The 14,792-nt window shown below is 33.5% G+C and overlaps 1 protein-coding gene across 1 annotated transcript; it reads left to right on the forward strand.

Moving 5' to 3' along the window:
- Positions 1-395: 395 nt before the first annotated feature.
- LOC145119944 (phenylacetaldehyde reductase-like) lies at positions 396-2,249 on the forward strand. The gene is made up of 6 exons (XM_079055715.1): positions 396-600; positions 745-914; positions 1,014-1,205; positions 1,306-1,468; positions 1,600-1,783; positions 2,004-2,249. Exons 1-6 carry the CDS (start codon positions 477-479, stop codon positions 2,137-2,139), a joined length of 969 nt encoding a protein of 322 aa, XP_078911841.1. The 5' UTR covers positions 396-476; the 3' UTR covers positions 2,140-2,249.
- The last annotated feature ends 12,543 nt before the right edge of the window (positions 2,250-14,792 follow it).

Here is a 14,792-nt window from a genome sequence, read left to right on the forward strand (position 1 = left end):
TCCTTATATGATGGTACTAGACAAACCGTAGGAAAATGGACATATATAACTTTATATAAATTTATCCTTAAAGTTTTCTTTTTTAAATTACAAGTTTTTACGATTTCCTTACGATGTTACTTTAATTAACAACACTTATCACATTTTTGTAATTTATCTATTGTAAAAATGGAAGTGGAACATAGTGGTTTTTCAAATGGTATGATTGTTTACCTACTATAAGTCACTAATCCATGGTGGTAAGTACACATGTTTGCGTCTGATTGTAGTGATGCAATATAATTAATATAGTCGATATGATTAAAGCTGTTTTAATTGAATTCTGGTCACGGTCGGGAAAAAAATAATAAAGTCAAAAAATATCACTAAATTGATTCTTATTTGCCCCTTATGCGGTTACCCGATCACAGGCCTATAAAGAAATCCCAAAATAGTACACTTGCACAAAGTGTATTACGATTTAGGAAGCGAAGACGATGAGCAAGCAGGGGGAAGGGAAGAAAGTGTGTGTTACAGGAGCTTCTGGTTTTATTGCTTCATGGCTTGTTAAACTCTTGCTTGACCGTGGCTACACTGTCAAGGCCTCCGTTCGTGACCTCGGTCAGTCCCACTCTCTTTCTGGATACCTTTTATACCATATCATATGTCAGCTGTATCCTATATGTTACATATTGTGGGCTACAATGAAACATACCGTTTCCGGTGTGCTCATTCATTTATAGTTTTTGATGCCTGCATCTTCAGATGACCCAAAGAAAACTGAGCACTTGCTTGCACTTGATGGAGCCAAGGAAAGGCTTCATTTGTTTCAAGCAGACTTGATGAAACCTGGTTCGTTTGATGAGGTTGTTGAAGGCTGCGATGGTGTTTTTCATACCGCATCTCCCTTCTTTATTCATACCGCTAACCCTCAGGTGCCCCGTGCCTAAGCCTTTATTTGCCTTTTTTCGACCAAAAATGATCACTGTTTTGGTAGTTATGATAGTTCTTGTGGTCCTGTTTTGTGTGTGTAGGAAGAGCTAATTGATCCCGCAGTGAAGGGGACACTGAATGTTTTGAGTTCGTGTTCTAAGGTTCCATTAATCCGAAGGGTGGTTTTGACTTCATCTGTAGTTGCCCTTATGTACAGTGGTTCGCCATTGACACCGGAAGTTGTAGTTGATGAAAACTGGTTTTCCGATGAAGGATTTTGTAAGGAAAAAGAGGTTCGTTTAATGGAGCCTTTTCACCACTCTTTTAGATTGTTTGTAACTGGGAAAAAGGAATATAAACACGCAGTGATGGGATTTGTTGTTGGGTATTCAGCTGTGGTATCCGCTTTCAAAGACTTTGGCTGAAGAAGCTGCATGGAAATATGTGAAAGAGAATGGCATGGACATGGTTACCATCAACCCTGCAATGGTCGTCGGATCTCTCTTGCAGCCAACTCTTAACACAAGTGCCGCCGCTATTTTCAGATTGATAAACGGTATGCATATGCACTCGCCATTTCAGCTAAACCATGAAACTTGTTCCATGTTTTCATTGTGATTTTTCGGGAATGATTCAACTGTGATATCTGAACTTAATTTGGTTGCTAAAATATTTATTAAAACGCAGCACCAACATACCCGAATATCACCCTTGGATGCGTTCACGTCAAAGATGTGGCGATCGCACATATTTTGGCATTCGAAACGCCTTCTGCAAGTGGAAGATACTGCATGGCTGAGAGCGTTGTCCATTTTTCAGAACTGGTACAGATGCTACGCAAGCTTTATCCTTCGTTCAAGCTCCCTGACAAGTAATAAGCTAGCTCTTTATTTTCGTAACCTTCAAGTACATATGTGATTAGAAGTTAATGACTTTTGACTCATAAAAATGGATAGATCATAGGGTCGAGTTTGAAGTCAGACAATCTACAGTCCAAATCACACAGTAATTAATTCGCTGGATTTTGTAATAAATATTACCGAAAAATATTCTTATTGGGCTCCTAAATTCGATATATGGGATGACTGCAGGTGTGCAGATGATACTCCATTTGTGAAGTATCAGTTTTCCAGAGAAAAAGCACGAAGCTTGGGTATTAACTATAAACCTCTTGAGGAAGGCATTAAAGAGACCATTGAGAGCTTAAACGAGAAGAAATTTCTATAATCAATCTGGGAACATGAGAGCTAATCGATAATGCAAGTATTGTATCAAGCTAAGTCATCGTACTTCTAGATAGCTTAAATAAGAACATCAATTTGTGTTTCTTCTCTTTATTTTGCTTGTTTTGATGGGCTTTCTATAACCAACAAAGCACAATTTAATCATCAATAATTTATTTAAGTTTATAAAATTTAATGAAATGACACATAAAAGTTATATGTTTCAGAAAACTTTACCTTTTAAATCCTATAATGAAACATATTTAAAAAAATAGTAATATGCTTGTTTAATCTTTTCATTTTTGAATTCCAAATATATTGAATGCAACTTAACATCTTATTATTGTTAAGTTGAATCAATTGAATGTCAAATAAACCCTCTATCTCATTCAACTGTTCCATTAAACAATTCATTGCAGATGTACATGTGATTGAAATCTTGCAATATCTTATTGGAAAGAGACAAATGATTGTGCAACTAGATTATAGTATGAGGATGAAAATGATTAAAGGCCTACTTCCAATGTTTATTATATATTGTTGGAAGAACATATAATTTTCCTTCTGAAACGTATAATCTTCATTGATATTCGACACACACACATATATATATATATATATATATATATATATATATATATATATATATATATATATATATATGTGTGTGTGTGGTATTAAATGGGGTTCTCTTTTGATTTAAGAAGCGTTGTAACGATACATTACATGTTCAAATTAATAGGACCTAATGTGAAAGATATTGAAAAAAAAAACAAATCCAAAGAGTATAGTGGGGTCCTTTAGGGTGGAAATACATGTCTTTGGAATTTGAGATCACTTAGAAAACTCTTTGGCCAGTTAAAACGTGGGGGAGCCTAGAATTATGCTCTAACGCTCATGAAACATTTAGGGAGATTAATGTAAGATTGAGTAGCAATAAGGTGAGTATGAGCTTACTAAGATCTTTTTTAAGGATGGTATCCATAATGCCGATACATGGAACAAGATTTGTCCCTTTGTCTGAAATGTTGTAACAGATACGTTGTGATGCAATATACTATGCCCATTCAACATAGACAATCTACTAATACTCCATGACAATTTTAAATTACTACCTACTTCAAAGAGTATGACCGATTGTGGAGGCTTAAGTAAATTAATATTCAAGAAGTGGGATCCAAAACATGCTAAACGAAACACAACAATAAATTAATACAAATTGTGGCAATCCGTCATATTATGAAGTCACGACAAAATAATCATCAAATAAGATACAATTTATACTGTCTAAGTTTCAAAACATCAAACTAACAACTAAAATATTTATGCCATATAACTTGCAAATCTAATTCTTATGGACCTAGTATGATTCATCACGCTTGGTCCAGGGACCTCCATTAAGTACTCATGAGTATTAGTCACAGTCTCTATGATATGTCCATTCAACATGGACAATCTACTAATACTCCATGGAATTCTTAAATCATGACTTACTTCCAAGAGTATGACCGATTGTGGAGGTTTGAGTAAATTAATACTTGGGAAGTGGGATACAAAACCTGCTAAACGAAATACAGTAATAAATTAATGCAAATTAATTCATAATATCAAACTAAAAACTAAAACATTTATGCCATCTCACTTGCAAATCTAATGTTTGTGCACCTAGTATGATCATCATGCTTAGTCCGCGGCTATGGCTTCATGAAAGGATCATCCAGATTCTCCTCCGATGATACCTTACTCACTACAATCTCTTTTCCTCAACTTTCTTTCGAACATAATGGTACTTATTGAGTATATGTCTCGACTTCCCATGATCCTTAGGTTCTTTAGTCAAATTGAATGCATCCACGTTATCATTAAAGAGTTAAAAGGGTTCATTTATGCTAAGAACAACACCAAGATTACCTATGAAATTCTTCAACCATATAGCCTCTTTTGTAGCTTCACTAGTTGCTATATACTCGGACCCGCATTTGGAGTCTGTCACGGCTTTCTGCTTGGAACTTTTCCAAGTCACCGCCCCTCGATTAATTAGGGACACCCATCCTGGTTGTGACCAAGAGTTATACTTGTCTGTTTGGAAACTCGCATCATTATAACTTGTGACTCTTAAATATTCTTTGCCTCCATATACTAAGAACATATATCTTGCTCTCCTTAGATACTTAATAATGTTCTTTACCTCCATCTAATGACTTTCACCAAGGTTGTCCCGATAACGGCTCATCATGCTCAAGGCATTTGAGACATCAAGTCGACTACATGTCATAGAATACATGATTGATGCTATAGTAGAAGCATATGTGACTTGACTCATTGTTTCTAGTTCTACACCAGTACTAGGATATTGATCTTTATGCAATTTTATGCCATGTTGCATGGGTAGAAATCCTGTCTTAGGGTCATAGATCGTGAATTTATTCAAGATCTTATCTAGGTATGTACTTTCTCTAAGTCCTATTAGACGCTTTGAAATATCTTTATAAATTCTTATACCAAGTATATATGTTGCATCAACATACAACACTAGGAAGACTACAATACTCCCACTAGCTTTGACATAAACATAGGTTTCATCTTTGCTTCTTGAAAATGCAAACTCTTTGACCTTTTCATGAAAACAAATATTCCATCTGTGAGATTCTTGTGTGAGTCCATAGATTGATCTCTCAAGCTTACACAATCTATTTGGGTATTTAGAATGTACAAAACCCTCTGGATGTGCTATATACACATCCTTTGTGAGTTTTTCGTTAAAGAAAGCGGTATTTACATCCTTTTTTCATACTTCATAATCATAAAATGAAGCTATGGAAAACAATATCCTAGTAGATTTAATTTTATCCACTGGTGAGGAAGTTCCCTCATAATTAATCCCTTGAGTTTGAGTGTAACCCTTCACAATTAGTCTAGCCTTTGATGTATGTATATTCCCATCAATTTTGGTCTTCGTCTTAAAGATCCACTTACACCTAAAGGTTTTAAGTCCAGGTGTAGGATCAACCAAAAGCTAAACTTGGGTATCATACATGGACTGAATCTCTCTCTCCATGCTATCTTTCCATTTAGATGCCTCTAGGCCCACTATTGCTTCCTTATAGTTGTATGGCTCATTCATACAAACTAGATTTTTTATCACTAATCAGCACGTCCACTTCTATAGTAATATAAAAACCATAAAACTCATGAGGGAGACAAACTTTATTAGATCTGCAAAGAAGAGGTGGAGATAGGTCAATCTCCTCAAGAGGTGGTTCAACCTCTTGTTGAGTGCTAGTGTTAATTATATGTTCTTTGTTTGTTGACTCTTGAATCTATTTAAGATTAATTTGGATCCCACTGTATTCTTTGGATATGAGCTCCCTTTCAAGGAAGAGTCATATTTGAGCAACAAACACCTTGTTCTCAGAAGTCTTATAAAAAAAATATCCAAAAGAATTTTAGGGATACCAACGAAGTAACACTTCTCTGATCTTGGTTCTAGTTTGTCGTGGTCCTCACGACATATGAAAACTTCACAACCCTATTTCACATGCGAAAGTGATGGAATATTCCCGCTTCACAACCATTCTTGTAAACCAAAATATTTCCATTATAAAAAAAAGTGGAAACCATCCTTAAACAATATGTAAAATGAAATAATGTTTTGTGTTATTTTTGGTGAGTAGAAAAATCTAATAATATAATTGAAACACCATTATTCAGCATGAGATCGTAGTCCCCAACCCTTGTAATAGTAGTAGTACGTATGTTTCCCATGATTAGGTTGAGCTCCCCATGCTCTAGTTTCCTACTTTTCCTTAGTCCATGCATATCAAGACAAATGTAAATACCACATCTTGTACCAAGGATCCAAGAATTAGAAGTTGTGGTAATATGGATTTCAATCATAAACATACCTAACGTGCCAGACTCCATGACTTAGATCTTCTTAAAATCCTCAAGGTATTTTTGGAAGCTACGTTTCAAATACCCCTTTTGCTAGCAGTAGAAACAATCGACCTCATTCGAGTAACTGGTGGGAGTTATCTCATAATCAAATTTTCTCTTGAGACCTTGGTTAGTCTCTCCAACCTTGTCATTTTCCTTTCCTATGGCATGCAAAATTGTCTTCCTTTTAGCGCCACCATTACAAACAGCTAAGACAGGAGCGTATTGAGCTTGAAACATGAGTTTTCATCATACTCGCTTCTGAAGTTTTTAGCATGACATGTAGCTTCATCAAGCTCTTATCCAATTTCATCTTCTAAACATGCGTACACACATATAATTATTCTCTAAGTTTTCATGCCATGATGGATTTTACGATCTCGAATCGTTCCTGCCTTGCCTGCTCATAAAACATTTACTTGAGCTGGTAGCTTATGTCATATGCCCCAACGTTGTCAAAGCACTCTTTGGAGCTTAGAGGATATGGTCGCTAACATAAGGAAAGCAAACTTTTTTGATTGATCTTAGTGGTTATCATAAGCAGCCACTTGTTCATCAGTAACATCATCAACAAGTTTGGGGATATCCTCATCAAGAATATACTCTTTGTTCTCATACCTTAGGTGATCCTCAAGGTGCAGATCCAATCAAGATAATTGGGTCCCATGAGTTTCTCCCTTGACAACACGGGGAATTAGAAGTTTGAGTGAGGTGATAGTGGTTGATAAGGAGGAGGAAAAGGAAGAAGGTTTGCACTGATTTTTTGAATAGACATCTATAAAAGAAAGTTTTAGTTAGTTTGATATGATTAATCCTAAAAAGTAATTACCTATAAACAAAATTATTTAATGAGCATAGGATCCATATTTCACTGTATGATGTGAAGAGGGTGCTTATAATCACACCATGAAGCTATTCACGTAGGCAACACTATTCGCCAATTTAAATCATTATGAAATTCATAAACCTTTGAGATTCATTGACTAGGGTCAATGGCATGTTAATCTTGTTTATGCTTATCTCAATCCTCAATAGGGACATCGAGGATCATAGATTAGTTAATGGATCAAGCATGCAAAAACGCACGATCCCTGACTCAAGATACGCTTGAGTATAACGAGTACCACATCATTTTCAACTATACCCTCAGATTGATGTGGAAGAAAATCCAACTAGCTCTGTCAACAGGTTATAAAGAAAATGTTAATTTTTCATGGGTATCATATGAATTACGTTTTTACTTTTTTAAAAAGAGAATTTTTTAAATACATTTAACTTGAAACATCATTATATCAAACCATTTCGGTAACTCCACTCAAAACACAAAGGCAGTGAGGGTGGTAAGCATTTAGCTTTTAAAAACCGACCTCGTTTGGAACTAAAGAGACCTCCTTAAACCTTTTGTGATAACATTAGAGTGGGTGAGTGTAGTCGGGTAAGACTAACAATGTATTTCCTTTTGTGTCATAAATATAGATTTAATTCTAATATATATATATATATATATATATATATATATATATATATATATATATATAGAGAGAGAGAGAGAGAGAGAGAGAAAGAGAGAGATAGAAAGAGAGAGAGAGCTAAGTTTAAACGTGGATTGACATCTATTGTGCGGACATGTGGACAATGCTATTCTGTGAGAATGACAAAGAATGTATGGTGTTTGATAATGTGAATATGTTCAATCTTACATAAGTATTGTCATTATCATGCATTTTCACTAGTTAAATCGTCTATAAGGTTATTATAAATTTTTTTTATTTTTCTCATTATGTCAGAATGTTATCAAAATGTATATGGAGTCGTATTCTGTAAGAATGAAAATGAGTGAAAAACGATGAGTGAGAACAAAAATAAATAAGAATTAGCGATAATGCATGAAAATAACAATAGTTGTGTAAGTCTGAACGTATTCAAATTACTAAACAACCTATTTTCTTAGTATTTCTCATGGAATAGCATTGTCCACACGTCCATACAATAGTTGTCCATCCACATTATAACATAGCCTATATATATATATATATATATATATATATATATATATATATATATATATGAACTATAAATGTGAACTATAAATATTGTGTGAGTGTATGACTACTTCTTGTCTCTTGGATTAAAAGAAATGAATGATTGTGATTTGAAGGTACATGCATGTTATTAGCATATGATACTATGTACTCTATAATACACCAAATTCATTATAAGAGCATTTTACTCTGTTAACTTATATTTAAAAAAAAATCCCTTATTTGTATCTTAATTTGATGGGATTTTTAGTTAATACTTATTTATCTTATTTCATAAAAAGCAATCATGTAATTACATTTTTTTTATAAAATCGCATGTTTATATTATATTATGATGGAAACATATTCTCTTTTCATTCTTATAGAATATGCTTTTATTCAAGTTATTTTTTGAGAATTAATATTATTAAAGAATACATTTACATATATTTTAAAAAATAAAAGATTTCATCAAAATAATAATCATATACTTTTTGCAATATTGACAAATTCTTTTAAAAAATATGTAAAAACTAACAAAAATATGAATTTCACAAAGCATAATGCATGATTTAAGAATATCATAATTCTCATAGAATATATATTGGTGCATTCTTTAAGAATATTAATTCTTTTAGAATGGTTAAGAATGACAATATGCATTATTTAAAAATATTAATTCTCTTTTAGAATGATAATGACTAATAACGCATAAGAAAGAATAAGAATGAGAGAAAATGGAAAGCAATTCTGCAATTAAACATGTTCACATCAGCAAAACAAACCTATATTTTGGGTGATTTTAAAAGAATACATGAAAATTTAAAAAAAAATACAACCAAATGAAACATTCTTGATGTATAGATGGTCGATTTCCAAACCATAACATGCCTCATTCTTGAAATAATGCACTGATATTCTTGATTCTTTTTGAAACACAACCCTTCTTGATAGATATTATTGATGGAATGCTTCTCTTAATCCCATTTCATTAGTGGCATAAACAAGACCTATATATGGTATTATACAAACTTGTTATTCTGAACAGTAATTTGTCAAACATGCATATATGATTTGAAAAAGAACATGATGGTAAATATCTTATAAAAATGTGACATCTTTCCAAAAACAAATAATGATTTTAAGCACCAGATTGAAAATTTTTGGTACAATTGTACTAATCTCAATTTGAATCAGACTAGTTATATATTTAAATCCCAAAAATGGATGGATTCCAATCAAAATATATGAAGTGCTAACAATTTATCATTAATAAGTGTAAATTGAAAGCATAATTAAATTGACATCAGTTAAATCTATCGTCTACAGATTAGATAGTGGAGTAGATACGAAAAATAACATTTGGGCTGTCATAAGCGCCAGAAACAGAATCAATGAAAAAATTACCAAATCTAGTAGAATATTTGAGCCAAGAAATATCAAGAAGAAAAAGAACAACACTAAAATGTCAGTAAATAAATCCAGAAAGTAATCTTTTGCTTCTCTGTCAAAAAATTCTGATTCCTAACCCATCAGAACATCCTTGGAAACACTTGTATCAAATTCTATGAAAATGAATACTCTAAGGATTTTTGTCAAATAGTTTGAAAGGCATTAAATGGGTGTTCTTTAAGAAACCTCTATTCGAACAAGTTTAATCAAATTTTATGACAATGAATACTCTGGGTTTTTTTTCAAAGAGTTTGAAGGCAATACATGGGTGTTCTTTAAGAAACTTCTATTCGAACAAGTTTAATCAATTTTACAGTACGATTGAGTTGAGTAGTGATGCAATAATCTGGTGTTCATGTACCTTGTCCCAATTCATGGGCAAATCGAGATTAAGGGCAACGATAATGTCGTTTTTTGCTGTAGATAGTGTGCCGGTGGAGATGAACCAGTTCGACGATGTTGGTGTTGGCTGATTTCGGATTTTTGGTGATGACGTGTACAGTGATGTTGAACCAGAGAATTGATAACGTGAATTTGTTCTTTATCTATATAATTTGTAACTACTCCATTATTTAAGGGAGGAGGAAAATCACCAAAACAAGACAAACCTTTGGAGAGAGGAGGAAAATCACCAAAACAAAAACCCTAAAAGGGTTGTTTTGTGTTGATTTTTGGGAGAGGTAAGGGAGGGCGTATTTTGGATAAAGGGACTGAGCATCTAGGGGTTTATCTATAGCTCCCTATTTATAAATATATGGTTGCTTATTTCTAAATAAATTGCCCTTTTGTTGAAGTCGTACATGGATTGTTCTTATTAATTAATGCTTTTAGTTATTTAACATCTAGTCCCTACAATTAACATGTTCTATTTAATTCCAAGTTAACTTTTATTTAACTTATCTTAAGATGAAAAATTAATAAACGAATTTTCCCTAATTTCGTTTGTCATTTAGTTGCTCCATTGGGTCTTGACTGTAACCCAAATGACATTATTATTATTAGAAATATTACCAATAGTTATGACCTTGGACATTATTTCCAACAATGAGATGTAGAAAATAGTGACTGTAATTAAGGAGAATCATTATGGAACTCTTTTGGAAAAGATTGAGATCTCAGAAGGCTAAACCTAAAATATAGCATGTCGAAGGAATCTCATGGAATTTAGGTGGTCCTATTGACCTATATTCCATCATATGCTAAATTATAAACAGTGGCAATATTTTGGAGTCAAACATTAAAATCAACTTTATATATAATATTTTATCTTATACTACTGAGTCTTTATTTCTCCAGTTACAAGTTTTCGCACATGCTCTATCTTTCCCGAATCTAGACCATGCATCATTTTTCTAATATGTTGTTGATGCAAAACCTTATGAGAAATTTGTTGACCTTTAATCTGAGAAGAAAAGGCTCTAGAGACCAAGGAAGTGAACTTAGCTTTCATATGGCAGTATTGTATATATGTTTGGCAACTCGAAGTGGTGTAAATAGTTATTTGTAAATAATTTGAAACATATGAGATAAAAATTAACCATCATTGACATTAACCTCATATTATTTTATTTTACTTAAAACTTTCGATCCATTTCTTCATTGTCAAAGGAAACCAATAAGGAACCACAATGAATTTGTGACCATGAATTTTAGTATATCTATTGATGTGATATGGTCTTATATGTCTTTATATATGTTGATTCCTTTCTTTCTTTCTCTTTCACCCTCTCCCCTATAAAGGTTATTTTTTAGAGTAAATCAATAACTCTACATATATCTTATATAGTATCATATTCGACGTTTAGCACACTGCCTATCCTTATCCACAATCTCTTTCTTTTAGAAAAAAAGATTTAAAATTATGATTTTAGAAATCATCCACAACTCCACGTCTTAAGTATAAAATAAACATTATTAAAAGACTATAATCGGTTCTTAAAACGCTCTATGACTAAACTCTAAATTTAAGATATTAGTTTATAATTGATCACGGTTAACGGCTAATAAAATGAAGTTTTATTTGAACCTAAAAAATCTTATACAAGTGATATGAATTTTTACAAAAGATACATGAACTGTTGGATGCATGCACTATTAATGAGACCATGTTTTATAACTATATTTGTAAAACATGTATAAAATATTTTTATAAAAATGAAAGTCAATTCCATGATTTTGAAGAACACCCGCGCATCGTTTGTACGTTCTTTGTGGCACAGGGCCACCTTGTCATTAGGATTTTGTCTTATGATGTTCGAGGTGGTTCTGTGCTTTCAATTGCCAGATGGGTCACCTAGTCATTGGTCGGTTACAATGCTACAAGTTGTTTCAAGTAGGAAAATTCGATATGGAATCTTGTGTGATACAGGTCACCTAAGAAGGAGTGGCACGAGACATAGATGGGATCAAACATGCCAATTTAAACTATAGTTGTTTAGGATCCCATTATCTAGGAATTACATATTTTATTCAATTATTAATCGCTACCTACCGACTTGGATTAAGTGGATGGGATAAAGGCCATTTAACAATTTATTTGTTTCATAATTGGATCCTAGACTTTAATAAATTAATGTTTTATAAACAATTAAAAGGTATTATATTTTAAAGGCTTGATATTGAAAATATTAAATGAAATTTTGTTAAATTCTGTATATAAATGTTAATACTCTATACGCCCCTATAAACCCTCTCTCTTGTTCAGTTTCAGGAGATAGTAATATTTGATGATTAAAAATTCTATGACTGCTATAAAGCCTTGAGTTCTTTCCTCAAGGATAAACAAAAATTACATATACTGAAAGATATCATTCCTTAACAACCTCTGCCTACCAGTCCATATAATCATGATGCTTTCTAAAATCATTATTGTGATTATGTTGATGTGTCTCAAATCATACTGGAATTATTGTCCTTGACCTGCAAAAGGTCTTGGATAATTATGAAGCATACTAGATGTTTCATCAAGTAAAGAAGATATCCATTTTGAACAATAGAAGCCGTTTCAAACTTGTTCAATCATTGGATAAAAGGAAGGTTAACAGATTTTGTACTCTAAGTGTAACACCCGTTTTCCTGAATGGATCAGTGGAAGATTTGATAGGATCAAAGATGAGGTTTTTGGGGAAAACATTATGCCACGACGTGATGTGTTGATGACCATGAAGTGTCATGTCATTTAAGTGAGAAGCGTGTCTGGATGGACACCACGAGGTGGCAGGGGAAAGGCCACGATGTGGTGGGTGTTGCATTACAAGCCCATGAAGTTTAGGGTTTCCACCATATTTAAGGACCTTAACTTTAGATTTAGTCCATTCTCTTCAGCCACCACCTCCTAACTCAAAAACCATAGCACCATTTGATTGTTCTTAATGTTTATATGATGGTTTTGATTTTTGAGGCCTTAGAGTAAAAATTTGGAGAAGAATGTGATGTGCTTGTTGGTTGGAAAGGTGTATCTACTTCTGATCTTGCATCTCATACATCTTGCAGAGCTGTGGAAGGTATAAAGCTTCCACCTTTATCTTTCTTGTTTCCCATTTAATGATTTGAAGTCCTTTGAAGGGAAGTTCTTGTAATTTTGGTTACTCCAGAAGCTTATACTTGCTTGGTGATCATATCTAGGCATAACTTGGTGGAAAAAGTGGTAGGACATGGTTCCCTTTGAACCATGCACTAGTTATGGTCATTATAAGGGATTAATGGACTCAGGATTGTAGATCTTTCTTTGGGGTTCATTCCTAATGGATAAAGTTGGAAAATTTATCCATTAAGTCATTGAAAAGGACCAAATTTCAAGTTATGGGCTTAGATCTATAGGGATTAAGCTCTTAGTGAAGAAAACACCAATTTGCTAGAAACTACAGCATGGCCAAGGAGGGCCCATGATGTGGTGATATTCTGTATTGTGACATTTTTCATGTCATGCATACGTCGTAGCGAAGAGCTCACCACGACGTGGTAGTCGTTGAATATGTAGATTGTTGACTTGTGTTGATTGTTGACCATTGACTTTTGACCAGTTTGACCTTAGGTCAAACTTGAAGAATTCGGGTGGTTGATTAAGCATTTATCTTTATTTGGTGATACTCGGTTTGCGGGGTTGATCAATGCACGGAAGTGAAATTTTTGATGTGTTTCTCCGGTTCTATGATTTAGGTGAGTTTTCTCATTATGCCACGTATGAAGTTGTATATCCTTTGTATGTTAGGATAGTGGTACTGATAGAGTACATTTATGTTAGTTGACTAGGATAACTGCTTGTTATGCATGTGCAGTATGGGAAACTTGGTTTTATGTTATGCTAAACTAGTAGTATGTGAAGTATGGACACTTAGTGTAGTATGTGTAGTACGGGACATTTGGTTTCATGACATGCTAGATTGGGAGGGTCTCACATGTTGATTGTATAATACGGTTAGATGCCATGATTGGTTAGGGTAATTATAGTATTGGCTTATCATTGAGTGGATACCCTAGGGGTTGTATGTGGTTTAAGTTGGATTGCCTGAGAACTCTCGGGTAGGAACATCTGTTAGACTGTCTATCGAACTCCCGACCACATAGGCCTATGTATTCATGAGGCGGTAGTCAGTATTAGCACTACCTCCGGTTTGGATATGACACGAATGGAATGAAAGACAAGGGTGTATCCCCTAGAACGATGTGCAGTGGCAATAGTGCCAGTGGATGATACATATGATGATTATGTGTGTTCTATACATGTTGAAAGTAGAGTTTGCATATTGGCGCTAGAGCCAAGAACTTTGTTTATATGCATCGTATATATGGTGGATTATATAGTATATCGGGGAACTCACTAAGCTTTATGCTTATAGTTGTGGATTAAATGTTTTGCATGTTGTTTGTGTGAAGATCTTGGCGGGAGTGTACATCGCATTGAAGATATTGGTTTATATTGTTTTGAAAATCAACTTTGTTAATCTTATGGTTTTCAAACAAATAAATATCACTTACTGTTTCTTAGTAAAGGTTTTAAATTTGGTTAATCTACTTTAAATGAACAATCTCTATTGTAAATTTTGGGAGGTTACACTAAGAGACCTATAGTTCAATTACGGAAAATATAGCATAAACACAAGAAATCAAGAAAGGGCCAAAATGACCAGTGTTGTTTCTATTATGGAGAAAATAGACATTAAAAAGGAACTGCACCTCTTATCTCACCAAGTTGAGGAATTCTGGCATGACAAACACTTATAATATATATATATATATATATATATAT

The sequence above is a fragment of the Lactuca virosa genome, chromosome 6, assembly GCF_052849685.1.
Source record: "Lactuca virosa cultivar CGN04683 chromosome 6, Lactuca_virosa_CGN04683_v6, whole genome shotgun sequence".
Taxonomy (NCBI): Eukaryota; Viridiplantae; Streptophyta; class Magnoliopsida; order Asterales; family Asteraceae; genus Lactuca; species Lactuca virosa.

Coding starts and splice junctions, on each gene's coding strand:
- LOC145119944 (XM_079055715.1), top strand. CDS start 477: ATGAGCAAGCAGGGGGAAGGGAAGAAAGTGTGTGTTACAGGAGCTTCT. Junction 915..1,013: donor TTCATACCGCTAACCCTCAG/GTGCCCCGTGCC, acceptor TTGTGTGTGTAG/GAAGAGCTAATTGATCCCGC. Junction 1,784..2,003: donor TCGTTCAAGCTCCCTGACAA/GTAATAAGCTAG, acceptor GGATGACTGCAG/GTGTGCAGATGATACTCCAT.